Source organism: Xyrauchen texanus, chromosome 8 (genome assembly GCF_025860055.1).
Source record: "Xyrauchen texanus isolate HMW12.3.18 chromosome 8, RBS_HiC_50CHRs, whole genome shotgun sequence".
Classification (NCBI taxonomy): Eukaryota; Metazoa; Chordata; class Actinopteri; order Cypriniformes; family Catostomidae; genus Xyrauchen; species Xyrauchen texanus.
In genome coordinates, this window is record NC_068283.1 from 6,865,762 (window position 1) to 6,888,669 (window position 22,908).

General features: G+C 37.9%; 2 protein-coding genes across 2 annotated transcripts; both read left to right on the top strand.

Annotated features, from left to right (window-relative positions):
- Window positions 1-2,393: 2,393 nt before the first annotated feature.
- On the top strand, window positions 2,394-16,670 carry LOC127648075 (mapk-regulated corepressor-interacting protein 1). Its single transcript, XM_052132676.1, has 5 exons — window positions 2,394-2,468; window positions 2,844-2,926; window positions 4,236-4,351; window positions 8,205-8,309; window positions 13,980-16,670. Exons 2-5 carry the CDS (start codon window positions 2,919-2,921, stop codon window positions 14,042-14,044), a joined length of 294 nt encoding a protein of 97 aa, XP_051988636.1. The 5' UTR covers window positions 2,394-2,468; window positions 2,844-2,918; the 3' UTR covers window positions 14,045-16,670.
- Window positions 16,671-17,902: 1,232 nt separating this feature from the next.
- On the top strand, window positions 17,903-22,630 carry LOC127648072 (THO complex subunit 4-like). The gene is made up of 6 exons (XM_052132672.1): window positions 17,903-18,251; window positions 20,063-20,218; window positions 20,302-20,449; window positions 21,879-21,945; window positions 22,031-22,238; window positions 22,326-22,630. The coding sequence occupies exons 1-6, from the start codon at window positions 18,006-18,008 to the stop codon at window positions 22,338-22,340; spliced, it is 840 nt and encodes a 279-aa protein (XP_051988632.1). The 5' UTR covers window positions 17,903-18,005; the 3' UTR covers window positions 22,341-22,630.
- Window positions 22,631-22,908: the final 278 nt, after the last annotated feature.

Sequence of the window (22,908 nt, forward strand, 5' to 3'; positions counted from 1 at the left end):
GATGCTAGCTAACAGTCTGTAGATTATTATACTAAGTCTGCCTCGTTTTAAATAAACACTAAAAACAGAGATGAAAATTAACTTTCACGTGTGGCGATATCTTCCAAATAATACATTTTTTTTTATTGATTTATTTATTGTATTTGCAGCCATTTTTTTCTCTATACAGTGTTGATATGGCAACATGTAAACAGATGAAGTTTCATCTCACCAACGTGTGCGGAACCGTTTAAAAACACGTGTGTTACAACCTGCCCCGCGTTAGTTTGTGCCCCGCTCTCCCTTACTATGAAGTATAAATATGTTAGAAATGAAATAATTTATAATTGTTTTCAAATTTACAATGACCATCTTTTTTGCATTGCAGTAATGACAATTGGAGGGTGTCATGTCATGGCCCTCAACATGTACAACATTTAATTTATTATTTTAATATTTTTTATTATCATTATTATTTTGGAGTTAAATTGGACCAGGGCATTTTTCTGACAGATTTCCTTCACCACAAATTGCACACCATATTGTTTTTGAAGCTTTCAGAATCTTCCTGTCATATAGTTGTGTTTTATTTCTTTATTTATTTTTTTTGATTTGTTGTTGTAATTAACTGTATTAAATAGGTTGTAGTCTGACTATTTGTCTGAAAGCATCCAGTGACATAGTGATAAGACTAATTATACAATTTTAACAACAATATATGTTAGCATCACTGATCTCTCTCTCTCTCTCTCTCTCTCTCTCTCTCTCTCTCTCTCTCTCTCTCTCTCAATTCAATTCAATTCAAAGGGGCTTTATTGGCATGAATGTAAACAATACAATATTGCCAAAGCAGAACTACATCTTAATCTATACATTTAGTTTAACAAATTTAACAAATATAAAAATAAATATTAAAAATAAATACAAAACAGGTTCAGAACTGCTGAAGACCACAGTGTTTAAATAACTGAAGAGAACTGACATATACTTACACATAAATGAATATACACACATAAACTGAGGGTCACTGTGGTGAACATTGGGGTGACACACGGGGGTAAAACACATAACACAGATTCACCCACTGTCTCTCAGACTGTGACACGTTAAAACATATCTTGCAGCCAGTGCTGCTGTGTGTCCCTCTCCAAGTATTATGTTCATTTGTTCTTGTTCTATCATGGTTATAAATTTGTCTATGCTGTGTGTGTTAATTTATGCATATAAATGTCCCTTGTATTTTTAAATTTTGGGCAGTGAAGGAGAAAGTGCACCTCTGTCTCGACCTCACCTGTCGTACAGTGAGCACACACCCTTTCTTCTCTGGGTAACCATGTTTTTCTGTGTCTCCCTCTCTCGATGGCGAGACTGTGCTCACTCAGCCTGTACTTGCTCAGGATCTGTCTCTGCTTTGTATCTCTGACAGTCAGGAGATACTCTTCCAATTCATACTTTGATTTTAGAGTCCGATAGAATTGTAATTTGCTTTGTGTTTTAGTTTCTTGATCCCAATGTTCCAGATAGGTGATTTGAGATTGTTTGATGATCTGATTTATTCTGATGTTTGGTTGTAAAGCAGTGCTGGTCTGAGGCTGGTTACTGTTAGTACTGTTAGTAGTGGGTTAGTGAGTCTCAGAACCAGCTGACTGAGGGGACTGTTTTCAGGATTCAGTTCTTGGGTTTGTAGCGCTTTATAATGAAGCGATTCTGTGGGACTTGATTTTAAAGGGTAACTAAACACCTGCTCAGAGTCTGACTCCACCCACTAGAAATATTTGAAAATGCTGGAAAAGTGGGGAGACCCCGGCGGGGATAGAGGGAACGAACCGAGTTCGGGGCTGAGCGGGGAGGCACCTGAGACTCATAGTGACGGATTAATTGACAGCTGCTGTCAGACTCTATGTTATTATTATTCCTCACACGGTCGCAAGACGACATGTACATGAATCTGGCGTGGTGAGCTGGAACCTGCTTACGTCAGCTGTCACCGCTTACGTCACGAAGTACCGCAACAGCCAATAGGAAAATTCAACTGCAGTAGCCACCGTTCAACCTGAAGAGGGCAGCACTCAGACGTTTTTACACCATATATTGTAGAATTAAAACACTTTATACACAAATGTCAAATAAATTACTTGAATCAATGACCAGTACTAATAAAGCCCCATGCTTACAGATCATTAACTAAAAAAAGTTGGTTTAGGGTTTAGTTACCCTTTAAATGCATCCAAAAATTTAGAGTTCTTTTTTGTATGTTAATGACATACAAGGGTCTCTCTCTCTCTCTATCTTATATATATATAGATCAGTGGTTAGCATGCTAAACTGTTTGATAGCAACAAACTGCGCGTCATCAAATGAAAATATTCTGCTGGCGCATGCGCGCACGCGACACTTTTTTTTTTTCAGCTGACCCGGAAATAATTTGTTGGCATTAGCAACGTTTTGGTCGAGTTAAGCCGAAGAAAGAAACAAAAACACACAGACAGGTTTGATTCTCGTGGTGTATATGCTTTTCATGAAATGCCATTGATTCTCAGTCTTTCGCGGTCTGTTTGTTCAGTCGGCAACAGTTTCCCCACTATGACAACACATGCTAGCAGACAACAGATGAACAATAACAAACATGGAGAGGCTGAATTATTTTCCGTGATTTACATTTTACGTTTTGTCGTCTATCTGTCCTACCAGAAATCTATCTGTGTGTAATACCAATGTCTCCGCTCAGATGTAAATATTACTGATGTTTTTATTGATTGATGGCGCTGCTGCATACGGTGGAATTTGTATTCGGTTTTGGTTTTTGTTAATTATAGATTTCATTCAAATGTACTTTGATGACAATCACTGTCTTCTTTCTAAAGGAGACACGTTGAAGAACCGGCAAACTACCCTGTGAAGCCTCATACTAAGATTGTGAGGCAATAGACATTAACAGAATGACAAGGTAAGTTTTTTTTTTTTGTTTTATATGTAATCTTAATAACCCATAAAACCCTGACTTCTTTACACCAAAAACAAAAGTCTACGTTTGCACAAAACAATCTTGTTAAATTAATTGTATTTTAGTTTTTACTACCAGTAAAAATTTTGGATATGCTTTTGATATGAACTTAAAATCCTTTTGATTTAAATTATTATGTTTAAATTAATATTCCAGGTTCAATTCAAGTTAAGCTCAATCGACAGCTTTTGTGCCATAATGTTGATTACCAGAAAAAAATTATTTAATTACAACAAAGTTGTAAAATGTGCTTATAACTTTACACAGAAAAGTTTAGCAAGCGATTTTATCACGTTAACACATATTGTTTATGACTTGTGGCTATACTTTTGAAACAGTAAGTATTTTAACGTTTACAAATTGGCCCCATTTACTTCAATTGTAAGTGACTCACTGAAACCACAAATTGTGCTTTTTTTTTTTTTAGAAAAGGAGGGATGATTGAAAATATATTTTTGTGGCAATTAATATTATGCCACAAATGCGGTCAATAGAGCTTCACTTGTATTGATTCCGGAATATTCCTTTAAATGCTTGAAATTAGTTTTGCAGACAAATATAAGATAAATATTGATCCTACAGATTAATTACTTTACAAAGTTGGACTGGATAGTAAAGGAAAAAGCAACCAACATGTTGCGTTTCGAGTAATTTTGTAGTTGAGTACTTGTGTTTTGCTGTTCCCTTCTGCATATCGCAGCCCCCTTCTGCAAATTGCGACTCCATTTCACAGACCATTTGTCATATCATGGACCCGTTTCACACCCGGGAAAAGTCCCGGTTCTCCCGATGACCAGTACCTACATATATTGTAATGTAAATTTGAAGCATTTACTGTATATAAAATTAGGACATTTTATATTCATAAATTAGTGACAGGTTATTGGTGAAATGGTGCAAAATGTGACTGTTGAACTATGATTTAACGAACAAGGTCAATTTGACCTGCTGAGACCATTGAAGTATAAAAAAATCAGGATTTACCTTATGAATTTGGTTAGAAGAATCACCAAAGTGAAGAAGCTAAAAGATAGATTTTCTGACCACTATATAATTGTCATGTTTCTATTTGTGTTTTTTCATGACTATTTGATGTCTTTTATTTTATAATAGTTATCCAACAAAAATTATTATTCTAACTATTTTTCTATTCTATTTATATATTTCTATTATTCTAAAATGTAAAATAAATGTAGAAATAAAGAATGAATACCTGCATCTTGTCGCAATCTTGTTTCTACGTCTCTTCCAGCTCTTCTACTCCTAGAATGCATACATACAAGAGGACTTCCAGCCCTCGATCACCAACGAATTCAGGAGAGATTTTCACACCAGCACATGAAGAAAATGTGCGCTTTATCTATGATAGTAAGTCTGCTTTATAATTCAGCATTATTTTTACCTACAGGGTTCCTGCAGTCATTGAAAACCTGGAAATATCACAGAATTTGTGAAGTTGTGATTTCTAGGTCTGAAAAAGTTATATAATTTTCTATAGGCTATACATTTCTGTAGTCAGTATAGTAGCAAGTGATGCTATTAATCACACACACCCTACTCGTTGTTTTATTTTGAACTATAAAAACGTATTTAAAAACAATATTCTGTATTTAAAAAGATTTGTTGAGCATCTTCATATATTTATAATGCATAAATATTTTTTTGTCTTGTGGCCTTACAAGGAACACCACCATTAACCCCCATTGTTCCTAATTATGCTGCGTTAAAGTCCTCCTAAGTTTGTACTTACAATGTTGTAAGTCGTAAATATGATGCAACGTATTTCAAGTGATTTAATTTGGAAAGAATGCACCCATTTTGTATTTTATATTTTTTTACTTACAAAGACAGGAAGCTTTTTAGCACCAATGCAACCAAATTAAATGCAAAACTGTGCGTTAGGTCTGTAATTGATGCGTTATCTGTCTTTTATCATTATCGTGCTGCCACACATATAATGATGGGAAATGTAGTTTTGCTTCATAAACCAGTTTGCTTCACAGATGGAGTTGGGAAGTTTATTCCATCAACATGATATAGTGAATCCGAAAATTCGGGAAAGTGTTTTGGTGCCTCTTTGTGTTGGTACAACAAGGCGGGAACGTAGCTCTGCAGAAATGATTTTAGGTATGCTGGAGCAGACCCATTGACTGTTCTGTATGGCAGCATCAGAGTCTTGAATTTGATACATGCATCAATCGGCAGCCAGTGAAGATAGACAAGGAGTGATGTAGCATGCAGTCTCTTTGGTTCATTAAAGACCAGATATGCTGCTGCATTCTGTATAATTTGCAGGAGTCTAATTGCACATGCAGGGAGACCTGCAATGAAAGCGTTACAGTAGTCCAGTCTAGTTATGTTATACAACTATATAGTTATGACAAGTGACCGAACAAGACGTTGTGTGGCATGTTCAGAGAGGAAGGGTCTTATTTTCCTGATATTGTAGAGTATAAATCTACATGATTGTGCTGTCTTTTGAGATGTGGTCTTTGAACTTGAGTTGGTTATTAATGGTTACCCCTAGATTTCTGACCGTTTTGGAAGGCATTACTTTAGTTGAACCCAGCTGCATGGTGATGTTGTGTTCAACAGCAGGGTTGGCTGGAAAGACAAGTAGCTCAATCTTCAATGGGTTAATTTGCAAGTGGTGTTCCTTTATCCAGGCTGAGATGTCTGTCAAACAAGCCAAGATTTGAGCAGTCAACATGGTGTCGTTGAGCTAGAAAGACAAGTAGAGCTGTGTGTCATCTGCATAGCAGTGGTATGAGAAACCATGTTTCTGAATGATGGATCCAAGTGATATTTTGTATATAGAGAAGAGAAGTGGCCCAAGCACTGAGCCCTGAGGTACCCAAGTAAGTAGCTGATGTTACTTGGACGCCTCACCTCTCCAGGCAACCTTGAAGGACCTACCTGAGAGTTAGGAATTAAACCAGAAAAGTACAGTTACTGTGACGCCCAGAGTAGAGAGGGTGGGAATAGGATCTGATGGTTGACCATGTCAAAGGCTACAGAAAGGTCCAGTAGAATCAGGACGAATGATCTGGATCCAGCACTCGCCTGTCTCAGTGACTTTTGAAGCCTGACTGATTGTCATCCTGCATTTTGTTCTTGAAAACTGCCCTTCAAGTGTTTTTGCCATGAATGGGATGAGAGAGACAGGTCTGTAATATTCTAAGTTCAGGTTTTTTTAAGCAGCGGGGTTACTCGAGCCTGCTTAAATGTAGTGGGGAAAATGCCTGTAAGTAGATATGTGTTAATTGTGTGTGAGTGCAGGTAGGATGGATGGAGAGATGGTTTGGAGAAGGTGGGAAGAAATGGGGTCAAGGGAACAGGTGGTGAAGAGAGAACATAGAGACAGAAGAGCTGCATACAGGAGGTGGGTATTTAAGAGGGTGTGGTGGTGAGAATGTATTGCTGATGGCTGTAACCTTATTAATAAAAAATGTGGTGAAGACATCTGTTGTCAGTGAGGTGGAGGGGGTGACAGAGAAGTGTGTTGAAAGTTCTAAATAAGTTGTGATTTTCTGTGGTGCTGTTGATCTTGTACTGGTCATAGGAATTTTTTGCAGATTTAATGTTATCTGAAAAAGATGCAAGCAGAGACTGATACTTAACCAGATCTGCTGAATCTTTAGATTTCTGCCATCTCCTCTCAGCTTCCCTGAGATCAAGGCTGGGTGGTGTCATACATGCTGGCCTAAAGGAGAGAGGACAGATGCTGTCTAGACAGGTTTTTAAAGTAGAACTTAAGTGTGTCTGTGGCAGTGTTTACATCCAGGGTGGAAAATCATCCAGGATGGAAAATAAGTTTTGTGTGGGAAGAGAGGTAGAGACAGCAGTGGAAATGCATGTGGGTGAAAGAGAATTGAGGTTATGGCGAAAGCAAACCAAAGGTGGAGTCTGTTTAAATATAGATGGGAGAGTCATGTTGAATTTAACAAAGTAGTGATCAGAGACATGTAAAGGCGTAACAAACATATTTGTGTTGGTACAGTTACATGTAAAAATGAGGTCCAGCTGGTTGCCCAATCTGTAAGTTGCTGTGGTGCTTAGTCTTTCCAAGTCAAACAAGGCCAGAAGAGCATGAAGTTCAGTGGCCTGGGGCTTGTCTTGGTGTATGTTGAAATCTCCAAGAACCCCAAGTGGCCTACCATCTTCAGTAAAGGAGGACAATAGGACATCCAGCTCCTCAAGAAATGTTGCCTGCTGACCTGGAGAGCGATAGATGACAACAACATGGATTATTGTGGGTTACATTGTAGTTATGGCATGTTATTCAAAATAAGTTTTGTAACATAGAGAGTAGTGTTGTGAAAATGTCCAGTTTGGAATGAGCAAACCTGTTCCCCCACCCCTACATGTATGTCGAGGAGTGTGAGAGAAGGAGAAGTTGTTTGAGAGAGCAGAGGGTGTTGCTGTATCCTCTGGAAATATCCATGTTTCTGTCAACAGTACAACAAATGAATACATACTAAACTGTACAGTCACCCCGGGGCTCAAAAAAAAAAAGTATAGGTGCATAGTACATAGTATATGCACTTATACAATAATTTTGGCACACACCTCTTTGGACTACATTTTGGCTGTTTGTAACAAAACATAACATGAGTGTTTAAATCAGAGGTAGGTATTAGATTTAATACCCAGTTTATTAAAAGGCTGTTCACTTATCTATAGGAAAACATGTAAAACTTGATATGGGTGGACTTATTTGGTTCATATGCTCAACTGTAAAATATACATTTGGCTTGAAATTGTCTCTTTTTGAGTGCAATCTTTATAAAAAATATGTTTTATATGTCAACTCTGTACCTAAAGTGACTTCCACTTGACTTGTGTCAGGCTGTTAACGCACCACTCAATGGAAGCATCAAGCGCCGCTTTGACCTCCACATGACAAGTATTGCAGATAGCATCACGGAGTGGTGATTTTACGAGTTTGGCAGGCAAAAAAAGTGTAAGGTGTGCACAGTAAACTCTTAGAAAGGTCAGCGGCGATGGGTTCAAAGCTGAAATTGTTAGAATTTTGAGCATCGCGTCATAGCTCTTGATAGAAGCATGGTACTAGCGTTTCACTCCATAGAGTTCAGTGTATGGGGCAATGCTGATGCGAGTCATGTGGAAGCACCTTTAAGACTGTGCATTATGTTAGAATGTATAACTGGCTTTCAAAATACAAATGTTGTCATGTTTATGTTTTATATTTTCTCTCTAGCATGGCTTTGTGTTTTGAGAGACATTAAATCCCCACAAAATAGTGAACGTAATGACCGTGGACCACAGGAGTATGTGGAGAAAAACCCTAATCCTAACCTACGTTGTAAGTTGATTACCATGTATAATTTTCTCAAGGCAAGACAGTTACTGAACAGATTGAGTGTGTTTACATGCATGATCTTACACTTGTTGTGCTTAATGACCTGACAACCTGCAAACGGCTTAACCAGTTTTTCTTTTCTTTAGGTTTAAGAGTAAAATGATCATCACAAATTTTCCTATTAGCCCGATTTCACTCTAAATGTAAACACCTTCAATGACTTCCTGCGACTTAAGATAGGGAATACTTTGTTTTTCCACATGCTGTTATGTCTCGTGCAGGGTCGAGCGCTCAGCTTTTCAAAGTATATTATTGTGACTGTGAGCTCCTATCAGAGGTAGGCCGATATATCAGTTTTACCGATTAATCAGCACTGGTAGTTGCTTTTTGGAATTATTGGTTATTGGCCAATGTGCAGATAGTTGCTGATAGTTTTTTGCTTTTCTGTTTATTCCTCCTCCTTTCTCTGTGGCCGGCACGGGAGGATTCTACTGTTAGAACGCCTGTGCTCTACACTATAACAGCAGCCTCCAGAAGTGAAAAAAATAAATCATGTGGATCTATGGGCTGTATCCAAAGCTTTCATTTACTATATTCAACATATTTGTAATTTATGCGATGACATGGAAAGAAAAATGCGAGTACATGCAAATGTGCCCCATCAGCACATATCTTGTGAATAATAATAAATTCCTCATTAAACGTCATCTGGTGACATATATAAACTCATATACAGTGTGTATGTGTGTGTGTATATATATATATATATGTATATATATATGTATATATATATATATATATGTATATATGTATATATATATACATACACATACACACACATACACACACAGTATACAGTTGAAGTCAGAAGTTTAGATACACGTAGGCTAAAGTCATTAAAACAAATTTTTTAACCACTCCACAGATTTAATATTAGCAATCTATAGTTTTGGCAAGTCGATTAGGACATCTACTTTGTGCATGACATAAGTAATTTTTCCAACAATTGTTTACAGACCTGTTGTTTCTCTTTTAATTGACTATATCACAATTCCTGTGGGTCAGAAGTTTACATACACTAAGTTAATTTTGCCTTTTAGCAGCTTTTGTCAAGCCTTTAGACAATTAGCTTCTGATTTGAGGTATTCTGAAAGGGAGGTGTACATTTGGATGTATTTTAAGGCCTACCTTCAAAAAAAATTTGGACCTCTACAAGTCTGGTTCATTCTTGGGGGCAATTTCCAAACTCCTCAAGATACCACATTCATCTGTACAAACAATAGTACGCAAGTATAAACACCATGGGACCGTGCAGCCATCATACCGCTCAGGAAGGGGATGCATTCTGTCTCCTAGAAATGAACGTAGTTTGGTGCAAAAAGTGCAAAACAATCCCAGAACAACAGCAAAGGACCTTATGAAGATGCTGGAGCAAACAGGTAGACAAGTATCTATATCCACAGTAAAATGAGTCCTATATCGACATAACCTGAAAGGCTGCTCCGCAAGGAAGAAGCCACTGCTCCCAAACCTCCATAAAAAAAAAGCCAGATTACAGTTTGCAAGTGCACATGGGGACAAAGATCTTAATTGTTGGATAAATGTCATCTGGTCTGATGAAACAAAAATGTAACTGTTTGGCCATAATGACCATCATTATGTTTGGAGGATAAAGGGTGAAGCTTGCAAGCCAAAGAACACCATCTCAACCGTGAAGCATGGGTGTGGCAGCATCATGTTGTGGGGGTGCTTTGCTGCAGGAGGGACTGGTGTACTTAACAAAATAGATGGCAATTTGTGGGCAGAACTGAAAAAGCGTGTGCGAGCAAGGAGGCCTACAAACCTGACTCAGTTACACCAGTTCTGTCTGGAGGAATGGGCCAAAATTCCAGCCACTTATTGTGGAAAGCTACGCAAAACGCTTGACCCAAGTTAAACAATTTAAAGGCAATGTAAACTTTTGACCCACTGGGAATGTAATGAAAAAAATAAAAGCTGAAATAAATAATTATCTGTTATTATTCTGACATTTCACATTCTTAAAATAAAGTAGTGATCCTAACTGACCTAAGACATGGAAAGTTTTCTAAGTTTAAATGTATTTGGCTGAGGTGTATGTAAACTTCTGACTTCAACTGTGTGTGTGTGTGTGTGTGTGTGTGTGTGTGTGTGTGTGTACACACACACTAGAGCCCGACCGCTATAGGATTTCGATTCTAGAGGGGAAAAATGCACCAATTATCGATATGGTGGCCTATGTAGTAAATTTTTTAGCTTAAATGAAAACAGAACTTTTTCTGCACCAATTCACCAATTTTGCACCGATATGACTTTGCAAATGTACTCAGAAGGCTGCTATCTTAAACAAATATTTTTATCAAAGAATATCTGACATTATTATTATACATTGTCAACAAATTCTAGAAATGAACAATAAAGAATAAATAAAAATGAAATAAATAGCCAAATAAACATCAGTATTGTATGTTCAGGATCATTAAAATGCTGACCATTAAAATGAAGAATAAATAATATAAATAGCTAATTGTAAATAGCACCCCATTGGGGTGGGGTGGAATAATAGGGTTCAAAACAGTGTTACTATGAATGCAAACTTTAATACAGTGAAAAAGATACTGTTATTAGCATAACATATATAAAAATGCCCAACATTCTTTGAATGTCCATGTACTAAAATAAAATATTTGATGCCATGAATGTAACTTAATTTACCATTACTATTATGTTGAATGCCCATGGAAAATGAAGCAATGTGAATAATGAATAACAATTTGACCTGGTTGCAATAGTAGTCCGTTAATTTCCCTGATGAACTTTCACCTTTTGCTGACCCTTTATGCTTTGCAGAGCTAATGTGTGCTTCTAAATCACTTGCACCTAAAGTGCCAGCTTTACATTTACATACATTCTGCTTCCTGTGGATCTCGACCTGGGCGAAAGCATGGGAATTATTTGTGCAAATCTTCTGCACATTCGTTTGGGCATTGTTTCCACTCAGCTGTCATTTGCTGCTACTGTCAAGCAACTGTTTTATGTTTTTGGCTTGTTTACAGTAAAATGTCCCACGTTATGCACCAAATGCACTTTTTTATTATTGGGATTTTGGTTGCACAATAAACTAAATCTGAGTTTTATTCATTTTGGACTAAGTACTCTTCATAGTAAGTAAAGACTAAGATTCCTTTTTTTTTACATTCTATAAATCTATTTCAGTGTTTCCCACAGGATTTTGTGAGACTGTGGTGGGTGGACCTTGGACCCTCTAGGGATATCTGGGGGCACGGTCCCCAGATAAAAATGTGTCACATTTTAAATTTAAATGCATCAATCTGGTGCAATTTGAGAGCTTTAAAAGATTTTAACAGCAGTATCATGTAAACATTCTGAATGAAATGCAAAATAATGCTACAACTGCTCTTCAGTGTAAGACTGTTTTCTTGTTATGATTGTTTTATTATTATAATGACACACTAGACAGCAGCAGTTCTATTAGCTTACATTTACACTTACAAGTACAACATTTTAATACAAATCAGCTTTGTTCACTTTAGACATCACTCTGTGTTTACATGAATACCTCACCAAGATGGGCATTTGTGGCAAACTTTTGAAATGTATTTGATAGGGCTGTCGATTTTAAAAAAAAATTACTCAATAAATCGCAATACCCCCGGACTGTAATACGGAAGATTCCTGAGAAATGTAAGCTTGTAGTACCACCTGTTTACTCCAGAGGGCAGTAAGTGAAACTTCAGCTGTGTGGCAACGCACAGTTTATACAGTGAAGAAAACAAACTTTAGCAGCAACAACACAAACATGCATTACGTTCTTGAATTAAAAAACACTTGATTGAGTGCAAATCCGAACTAAGAGATCTCAAGATGTGTTCTATGTATTAAATTATATTTAACTTGACACAGTGAAGTGATGCAACACACCCGAGACACTACACAAATATGTCTGACGCTTGTTGAAATTGGCGGGTCCTTAAACAAGCCCTCATAATAAATCTCCAACTGATTGACAAATTCACTTGTGAAATGGATTGCTGTGAACTGTGTGTCAATGATTGACTTATGATCAATAATATGGTAGTAAACAATACATTGTATTCTAAAGCCACTTTTTGTATTGTCTTATCAATAATGAACTCTTCTGCTACAGGAATGTAATGCATTTTAATTTAATGAAAATTGAGAATTTTTTATATTTAAATATAACAAATATTTGTATATGCGATTAATTAATCGGGACACCATATTTAAGTAATTAATTCAATAAAAAATTTTAATCGATCGACAGCCCTAGTGTTTGACCATTCAGGTACTCATTAATGCGAATCATTCACGTTCATTCACATGAGAATCATTCACAGTGTATTAATATTTTTACTGTGATATCAAGAACCGTGAAATTTCACTGGTATTGGTACCGACTACTGAAATTTTATTTCACGAATCACGAATAGTCTGTCCGGTCGGGCAAGTGAAATTCACTTGCCCCTTCAAATATCCACTTGTCCCAGACAAGCGTTATTGTCGAGCCCTGTGAGCCATAAAAGAAATGAAGCAAAAGTGGTTACCTGTGTTGAACTTGCTCCTCAGATGCTGAAAATAGTTACGTTGTCAGAGCCGCTGGTAATAACATTAACGTTAGATTATTGGTTCCAGTGCGTGTGTGAACATGTGCGCATACAGCGGGGGACTGATTGACTGGGAGTGAGAGATGTAAAAATATTATCAGTTCATTATGAAACTGTGGCGTAACGTGAAAATGGAAATGCTGCTATTTTACAAACTATCATCTGATTAATCGAAGTATAGGTCTCTGCAGAACAAGAATGGCCATTTCTCAATCTGTGTGTGTTTTCAAATCAGGATGGGTGTTTTTCAACTATCCCATGAAAGTAATGAATTTCAATGGAGTAATCAGTGGGCGTTTCCAAACCAGGATGGGTGTTTCTGAACTATCCAGTGAAAGTAGGCTCAATGTAGTAGGCAAATCGTGTAAAGTGGTTGGAAAATGCCAATCTTGGTTTGAAAACACCCACTGATTGGAAAACGGCTATTTTTGTTTTGCAGCAACACAAGTCTTGATTAATTGGTTATCGGTACCACCACCTAATTCGGCGAATGTCATTTAGAAGTATTTTTAAAAGATGATTTTGTCCTCTTTATTGTTAGTAAGCACGTTTAATACAACCTTTTTAAGTGGGAACACAAGCTGAATAATTTAAGAGCTAATGATTAATCGTTGCAATAATCGCTGAATAGTCCAATAACCGTTCGAATAATTGTTCAATTAGTCGGTTATCAAAATAATCGTTAGTTCCAGCACTACAATGCATGCACACCACAGCAATGACAGACGACGTGCACAGTCACGTGTTTTGAAAAACTATGTGGGATAGTTTGCGCGTACTGTGCTGGGGATGGAATTTGTCAACCGCACTGTGCGTGAAACGTAGTGCACGTGGAAAACTGAAGAATACTTCAGCCTTTACGCAATGTAAATATGTGTTGTGCTCTTGCATGTGTATGTTTTAATAACTTTATTTCATTATCTCAATTTGCCACAAAAACATTTCATTGATATTGCATAACTGATGATGCAATATGGTTGAAACTTAATTTGTTTCTTATTTCTTTCAGCTTTTATACCAGTTGACCTGAGTGACCTTAAGAAGCGGAACACACAAGACTCCAAAAAGTCTTAGACCATTCCCTGGCTCTTTGTGATCCAGCAGTTTTTTTGTTTTGCTTTTTTGTCCTCCGAATTACATTTGGGACCTTTAAATCTACCAATTTTCTGTCAGCCAACAAAAAGCCACAAGCCAGAATATTTGGCCACATTAATCAAGAAAGCCTTTCTCTTCTCTGCCTCATGGACCTGTGGACTGGACTTACAGGCTGACATCTATTTATACATTACATTTCCAAGAGCCGTATGAGAGGCCATTCCCTTTTTCATGTTTGTCTGGGCTCTCTGTTCCAGTAAAGCCCTGATGTGACTTTTCATGGGTTTTTCTTTGGTTTTAGGTTTAGATATTTCCTCATGCACTTTCTTTTATTTTGCCAAGAACAGTTGCTTATACTATTGGACAGTGTCCACACAAACTTTCTGTCGATGGGATACAGTCCTGTAATCTGCTCCTTGTTCAAGCACATTCATTACCAGGAGCAGAGTATTGAAGGGCTGACTGTTCAGTTAGTTTGAGAGAACGAAGAAATATAGAACGTTTTGACTGAAAGCACAGGCAAGTTTGGCTCGCCAAATATTTTTAGTAGATAAACCTCAATTTTTAACTATTGATTCCTTCAAGAACTTGAAGTAAACTTTTCAACATCTTTCATTCCCAGTCTTTAAAAAATATTAAATAAAGATTTCTTTTATGCTGTCTCAACTTCTCTGGATTATATTTATCTCACTGCATCTCTTTAAAGACACTATAAAATCAGAAGTTTGTGACTTAGTTCATGTCTGTTGGCTGTGAAGCCATCTACATGCTTGTGTACTTCTAAAAGTTGACAAAATGAACTTTTAACAGACATATCATGCATTTAAATTTCACAGTTTTCTGAATTAAGAATTCATAGAGGCTCTTTTGTTGTATTATAGATGTTGTTTTGTGTGATGTCACCATTAGGGTGATCTGTGCCCCCTTTGTTGAAGTTGGACCCTGTTAACACTATCCCAGTTCTCCTTCTGTATGTGCAACTGAATTACAGGTGTTTCAGTGGAGAATTAAGTTTACATGATGTTTGACCTAGCATCAGTTGAACTTAATTACGTTTTGTAGATGCCATTAATCAGTTTAATTGAGGGAACAAGTTTACTCAGTCAATTGAGTAGTCAAAATATTATTGTTTTCAGTGGACGTCCCATTCCAACTTCCTCTTTCAATAGAAAATGTCAACACAGGAAACCGAACTGTGCTCCTCGAAAGATTTAGGTCTTAAAAGTTGCATGCCTCCTATTGTTAATCCAAACTGTTGCCTGCATTTAGAAACACATTTCATCAACTGTGTTCCTATTCAAAAACATATATTCAGTCAGAGCACATTGAACAAATCGGTTTTAAGAAATGGGAATGTACTGAATTAATTTTAAATCATGTATTGCAATGTTGCCCCATCTGTATTTAGGCTAACTCAAGAGATGATTTGGGTTTTAGTAATCTACAATCTCCCGTGATTGTGTTATCTATACACTCTTAAAAATAAAGGTTCCAAAAAGGGTGTTTCGCAGCAATGCCATAGAAGACCCAAAGAAACTTTCTGTGAAAGTTCCCTAAAAGAACCATTTTTAAGAACCCTTTTTTTGTCTAAAGAACCTTTTTCCACTATGAGGTTCTATGGATGTTAATAAAGAACCTTTATTTTTAAGAGTGTAGATTATCATGTTTCTGAAGGCCAACCTATTTGTGAAGTTTAGCTATTTCTGGTGGCCTTTGTGAATATCTGTTTTTAAGTGTTACTTACTGACTTTTTTGTTTTCATAAAAGAAAAGTAGTTTGGGTGTTTAACACCTGTATCATGATTAGGATCCATCAAAACTGCCAAATGCACAAAAGGCAATTAAGAGGATTTAAAAATGAATATTTGCCTTTACTCAAAACAAACAAAGGTGCCCTATTATCCACTGATGGAGGTATTTCTCACCTGCTAACTCTCACCTCTCACCTGCTAAAGAAATGCATAATTCATTCATTTAGAGTTTGTTTTGATGGGGGGAAGGTTTCAGGTTGTGATTTTGAAAATCTAACACGCATGTCCATCTTTCTGTGGCCATTAGAAGAAGCGGACCATAAAGAATGTTGGACTTTCATGGTAATAATAATAATAAAATATTTTCTGCTGAGTAATTTTGTGTGATCATAGCAAGCTGTGTAATTTGTATTTTCTTATTGTTATTGTGATTCAAGCATCAGCTCCTGTTATGTGCGAGTTTGATTTTTACAGTTTTCATATAAATATGTATTATTTAAGTGCTTTAAATGTCACTGTCTGATGCCGAGTTCAGAATGGCATAACCATACTTATCTTTTTATTTCTACTCTTATGTAGTAAGAGTAGTATGGGTAGTATTTTGTTTTTGAACTTTTATTATGATAATGCTTTATCTTCATTGTAAAGTAATGCTTACCATTAATATAGTTGCATGTTAAATTTTATAGTAACATATTAGAGAAAACGCCTGTAAATACTATTAGCAGTTTAATAATATTTTCAGTGACGCTTTGTAGGCCAGGGTTTTTTTTCAGTTTTTTATGCCACAGACCTCCAAATATGGTGACCCCTTTGCGAAGAAACCCCCTCCAAAAAATACAAAGGCAGTAACATATTTTCATGTGTAAAGACCCCTTCATGTAAGAAAAATAGTGTGATATAGACATATGTTGTTTGCGAAATTAAATAATTTGATTTTATATTGTCATTGTTCTAAGCCCGATTTTTTATTAAGTTGACCACGTCTTGTTTCTACCCACTATTAGATTACCGTTAGATGTATAAACCTTAAGAAAAACCTTTTCAGTTCTATTCAAATCTATTTTTAGGCCTTAGAAAACAGAATGAATCTGTAACAATTTCAAATTTGGTAAATGTTTACACATACATTTTTTCATGGACCCCCTTGCGGCCCCCTGAGTGTCACGGGACCCAGCTTGAAAACCCCTGTAGGCTCAAATTGACTACTATTGTTTAACTAAAATTATGGTAGAACTGGGGGAACTATCATATTGATTCATATTATTAATATTGATAATACATTCACAGCAAAAACAGTTCTTTTCAAGAAAAGCCACAAAGCTCCATTTGTAGTTAGTCTTAAATGGATATTCCAGGTTCGATACAAGATAAAAGAACAGCATCTGTGGCATAATTTTGATTGCCACAAAAATTAATTTGGACTTGTCGCCCTTTTCATTTTAAAAAGCAAAAATTTAGGTTACAGTGAGACACTTACAATGGAAGTGAATGGGGCCACTTTTTTAGGCTTTAAAGGCAGAAATGTGAATCTTATAATTTAAAAAAAGTTGTTGTAACATTGTTTAAATTGTCATTTTTACAGTTGTTTTAGGGTTTGTTGAAATTGCATCGTCATGCAAGGAAGTTGTAAAATTAGATTTAACTTTACACAGAAAAGGTCAGTAAGTGATTTTATCACACTAAAATCATATTAACACACATGTTGTTTATGTCTTGTGTCTTTACTTTTGAAACAGTTTATTTTATCATTTACTAATTGACTCCATTTACTTCCACTGTAAATGCCTCACTGGAACACTGAATATTGCTTCTTTTTTAAAGAAAGGGAGGAACGAGTAGAAATTAAATTTTGTGGTAATTAATATTGTGGCACAAATACAGTGCTATATATATATATATATATATATATATATATATATATATATATATATATATATATATATATATATATATATATATCCATATAGAGCTTAACTTGTATTGAACTGCGCTTTCCTGACCAATGGAACCCTAAACAGGAAGTGGTCGTCACACTGTTCTACGTAATAGGCGTTTCCACTATAAATACCGCGCTGGCGTCTGCGACGTCGTTTCCTCTTGTGAGTGAACAGCACCGCAAGATAGCGCATCACGTACGGGTTGTGGTTTTAACTAACGACAGTGTGTAGCGTTAACAGAGGACACACAATGGCAGACAAGATGGATATGTCCTTAGACGACATCATTAAGCAAACTAGGCAGCAGCGCGGTGGAGGCGGGCGCGGCGGCGGGAGAGGAGGCCGCGGCAGCCGGGGAGGCACAGGCCGCGGCGGTGGCGCCGGACGGCTCGGAAATACAGGCGGAGGCTTCGGAGGCCGCGGAGGAGGATCGGGCCCCATGAGGAACCGCCAGAACCTGAGCCGCGGCAGAAGCAGACCTACGCCGTACAGCAGGGTAGGAGAAAGCGGAGAAAATCACGGGCACATCCACATGCCTGGGTGAAGTCCGTTGTTGTCTTTCTGGGCTGCCGGCCGCACATGCCCCTGGAGTTTCTCTGGGAGTGTAGTGCGGAGAAGCTCTGTAGATATATATTGTGCATAATGTGTTCTCTCCCTAAGCCCGCGTGTCTTGCCGTCCGTGTGGAGCGTGAAGCGGCGGCCTCGGCAACATCGTGGCTCGGAGCGGCTTTTCTCTCCGCCATTTTGGAGACGGCCATTCATAAACGCAGTTTGTTCTCCGTTCTTTGTTTTCGACGACATCCAGCCAACATCTGCATTGAGGTTTCAAAATCCTACCATTTTTGCTGCAATTAAAGCCCAACTAAAAGAAGGCTCTCAGTCCTCTGTGGGAAGCTTTCCTTGTTTGGGAGGGTGTTCATTGTCGATTATCGCTGAAAGCAGAAAGATAGTAGCCTAGTGTTAAAACCCCCCAACATGATGGATGGATGGACTTTGACCATCTTGGTCCACCGATTTTTGGAGACCCCCCTTCTAAATTGTAGTTTTGTTTATTAATATTAGGGAGTGAATTATGTAACCACAGCAAAATGGCGTGGGTTCAAAATGGACGCTCAGTGGTCGCCATGGGCAGCTTTACATCCCAACAATGGACACTTTTCCACTCTTAATCATCTATGGACATCACCTGTGATTTCACCCACCGGATACCCCTGGAACGTCCAATTCCATCCAGTGGAGGCCTGCTGGGAATTATTTGGATTGAACGGCAAGCGGCAAAAAAGACTCTTTGGGTTTAATGGTAGCCAGATGGGTGCTACCAAAAGAGTGGGCACGTTATCAAGGGTGTATGCTATCAAGTGTTGTTTTTTTTTTTCTTAAAGGGACCGTTCACCCAAAAATGAAAATTCCCTAATTTATTCACTCTCGTGTCATCCCAGATGTGTATGACTTTCTTTTGTTCTGCAACACACAAATCTGTAAGACTATCTCCGCTTGTTTGGTCCATTCAATGCAAGTGACTGCTTAGTTACCAGAACTTTGAAGCTCCATAAAGTGCATAAATACAGCATAACATATTCCAGTGGTTAAAGCAATGTTTTCAGAAATTATATAGGTGTGGGTGCAAAACTGATCAATATGTCCTATTTTACTATAAATCTCCACTTTTGCTTTCACATTCTTTGTGTAAATCGACACCTACTGGCCAGAGAAGAGAACTGATAGAAAAAGGACTTTAATATTAAGATGTTTCTCACCCACAGCTGTCATGTCTCTTCAGAAGACATGGATTTAACCAATGGAGTCATATGGATTGCTTTTATGCTGCCTTTATGTACTTTTTGGAGCTTCAAAGTTGTGGTACCATTTATGTACATTGTATGGACCTATAGAGCTGAAAATATTCTTCAGCAGAAGAAAGTCATGCACATCTAGGATTGTATGGGGGTCGGTAAATGAGAATTAAAAGAAATTGGTGAACTATTCCTTTAACCTGCTCTTTTGAAATAGTTTACATGTAGTGCATTTTGAGAGATATATTGAGTTTAGGCTTGTATAGTCATTTTAGATGCCTTTTTGACTGGCGTTGTACATTATTCCTACCATCTGTTCCGTGTCCTGCAACGGTTTACTTGTTTGTAGTGATGGGGTGGGCAGGGATTGCTGGAAATCACAGTAAGCGCACTGGGTGCCCCTGGCCTTGTTGAAGCGGAGCCCCCTGCTTGCCCCAACACCCAGCCGAGTGGACTGTCAGTGACTGATTGGGGAACCGAAGTTAGCAGGTGCGTTCTCTCTCATCTGTTGCAGCCCAAGCAGCTCCCAGACAAGTGGCAGCATGACCTGTTTGACAACGGCTACAGTGTGAACGCAGGAGGCGGTGGTGGAGGTGGAGCAGGCATGGAGACCGGTGGCAAACTTCTCGTGTCCAATCTTGACTTTGGGGTCTCTGATGCAGACATCCAGGTATGTATCAATTGATGGATCGAGTTGCACGATTGGCTTTTGTTACGGATTTGTTGAAGCTAAATGAATGGTTTTTGCTACAGGAACTCTTCGCAGAATTCGGCACTTTGAAGAAAGCGGCGGTACATTACGATCGGTCGGGACGCAGCCTTGGCACTGCTGATGTTCACTTTGAGAGGAAAGCGGACGCCTTGAAAGCTATGAAGCAGTACAACGGTGTTCCTCTTGATGGTATGTGTTATACAAGTAATTATTCTTTCTAATAAATTCTGTTCTGCTGTCAGGGTTCCCACATTCATGTAGTGGTTTTACAGGAATATTGTGAATTCAAAACAAGTTGAACTCAATCGACAGCATTTGTGGCATGTTGATTGGCACAACAACAAAAGTCAACTCGTCCTTTGCGCGCACAAATTTGTGTTACAGTGAGACACTTGCAATGTAAGTGAATGGGTAAAATTTTTGGAGGGTTTAAACGTCGAAATGGGGAGCTTATAATTTTATAAAAGCACTTGCATTAATTCTTGTTAACTTTTGTATCATTTAAGCTGTGAAGCTGTTTAATTACAGGGTTTTCAGCGAAGTTGTAAAATGTATTTTGTCAAATCTGGCTATTGTGCACAAGTTTTTTTTTTATCACTACACTACTTTTGAAACAGTATTTTAATGTGCACAGATTGGCCCCTTTCACTTCCATTGTATGTGCCTCAATGTTTGCTTTTTAAAAAAGAAAAGGACAGTCTAAATAGCATTTATGTGGTAATCAACATTATGCCACAAATGCTGTCGGTTGATCTTAACTTGTATCGTGCCTGGATCATTTATTTTAAAATGAACATTTCAATTCTGGGAAAGTCATGAAAAGAATACTTAAATCATGTACATTTCTATAGTGAATTTTTATAGTTCTTGGCTGCTGTTTATCTGCTAGACATTGAACTTGGCGAGGGGTTCTTTTTGTATTGAATCCTTATTCATTAGCTATTAGAAATGGCAAGTCTTGGAAAGTGTTCCCTCTGCCATGGAAAACCTGGAAATGTCAGGGAATTCTTTTCACTGAATTAGTGATTAAAAATGCATTAAATATTACAATATTAAAAACTTCCCATTAAAAGTTGAATCAAAATATACACCGTTTGTTCACTTTTGAATGCAAATCTGTGGTGTGAGACTAGAAATGCCGCAGTAAAGATTTGTGAGGTAAAGAAAATATTGCAGTTTACCGTAATATTGCTTTTAAAAGTATAATATTGTGCGTAATCTGAACTCTCGCCCACTGTATCGCCATTAAAAGGGCACGCATGCGCTGACAGTCTCCTAAAACGTTCTAGCATCTACCTGAAATAAACTAACTCTGGAACATATCCTACTCCAGAGCAGGTTATATTCCAAGAGTAAGTTGCTATGGCTACTAACATAGCCTGAATGTTACCTCCATTTTGTGAGTAGAAAGCTTACTCTGCTTGTATCTGATTACTCTGGAGTAAATTTAACTGGTCAAGTCGCTTAACCTGCTTTCTGGAATACCCCTCTGAAACCAATTGACCGGTCTACCGCTACTGGAAACGTCATGGAAATAAATTTGTCCAAATGTGTGGAAACCCTGAGGTGTTGAATCTGTTGGCAACTGTACTAAGGCTTTATGTAAACTCTCTTTTAGGTCGTCCAATGAACATACAGCTCGTTACATCACAGATCGATGCACAGAGGCGGACTCCAATGCAGGGGTAAGGAAGATCACACAGTTTAATCTGCTTCTGTTTTTCACTATTGTCTGTATGATAACATTTTATTTTCCTGGCTTCCAAACAGTCTTAATCGTGGAGGTGGCGGCGGTGGTGGCGGCATGAACAGAAACAGGATTGGATCCTTCAGCACACAGAAAGGTCGAGGAGGACGTGGTGGTGGTGGTGGTGGTGGAGGATCCAGAGGTCGGGGACGAGGGGGAAGAGGTGGCAACAGCAAACAGCAGCTCTCTGCTGAAGAGTTGGACGCTCAGCTAGATGCCTACAACGCTAGGGTGGGTTAAGATTCAACAATGCTTTTTGTTTTGAAGTGTCCTTTTAAAAAGCATGGTTTGTAATGAATCTTTTTGTTCTTCAAACAGATGGACACCAGCTAAATACCAGCGCGTCGTCTCATTCCCCTCTTTTCCAACGTGGAAGAGTGGACGTCATTGTTATAGCTAACGAACATGCTGGATGTTTTACACTTGTGTCTTCAGAAGTGATTTAAATTTGTGTACCTTTCTCATTTTAAAACGCTCGTGTTTTTTACCTGCTTTGTTTATTTGTTCCTTTTTTCTTTTTGAGAAAAACCTGGTTGAACTGTAGGATTTAGGGGTGGGCTTGTCTGAGCCATCCTTATGTAGATCACTGTAATAAAACCTGCAGTTATTTCATAACCACACAATGCCTCTGATGCTTTTTGTGCACATTTCTCATGACTTTGTGATTTTGGGAAATGTTACACTGGAGAATTGACCATGTTAGTGTTTATTTGAGCTGTTTCTGCATGGAGCATTTAATTCATTTCAGGGGGCTTTCACACTTGGTTCGATTGCCTGTTCCGAACCAGAGTTCGATTGCTCCCCCCTATGGACTGTGTTCACATTATATATTTGTATCCGAACCGCGGTACGCTTGCGTCATCAAGCTGCAGCTTGTGCGTAATCGTGTTGCTTGATAACC

What these genes read in the sequence shown, in the direction of transcription:
- LOC127648075 (XM_052132676.1), top strand. An exon ending in TGTGCGCTTTATCTATGATA is followed by an intron (nt 4,352 to 8,204) that starts GTAAGTCTGCTT and finishes TTTTCTCTCTAG; the next exon opens with CATGGCTTTGTGTTTTGAGA. An exon ending in CCCTAATCCTAACCTACGTT is followed by an intron (nt 8,310 to 13,979) that starts GTAAGTTGATTA and finishes TATTTCTTTCAG; the next exon opens with CTTTTATACCAGTTGACCTG.
- LOC127648072 (XM_052132672.1), top strand. Translation starts at nt 18,006, where the DNA reads ATGGCAGACAAGATGGATATGTCCTTAGACGACATCATTAAGCAAACT. An exon ending in CAACGGTGTTCCTCTTGATG is followed by an intron (nt 20,450 to 21,878) that starts GTATGTGTTATA and finishes ACTCTCTTTTAG; the next exon opens with GTCGTCCAATGAACATACAG. An exon ending in AGGCGGACTCCAATGCAGGG is followed by an intron (nt 21,946 to 22,030) that starts GTAAGGAAGATC and finishes GCTTCCAAACAG; the next exon opens with TCTTAATCGTGGAGGTGGCG.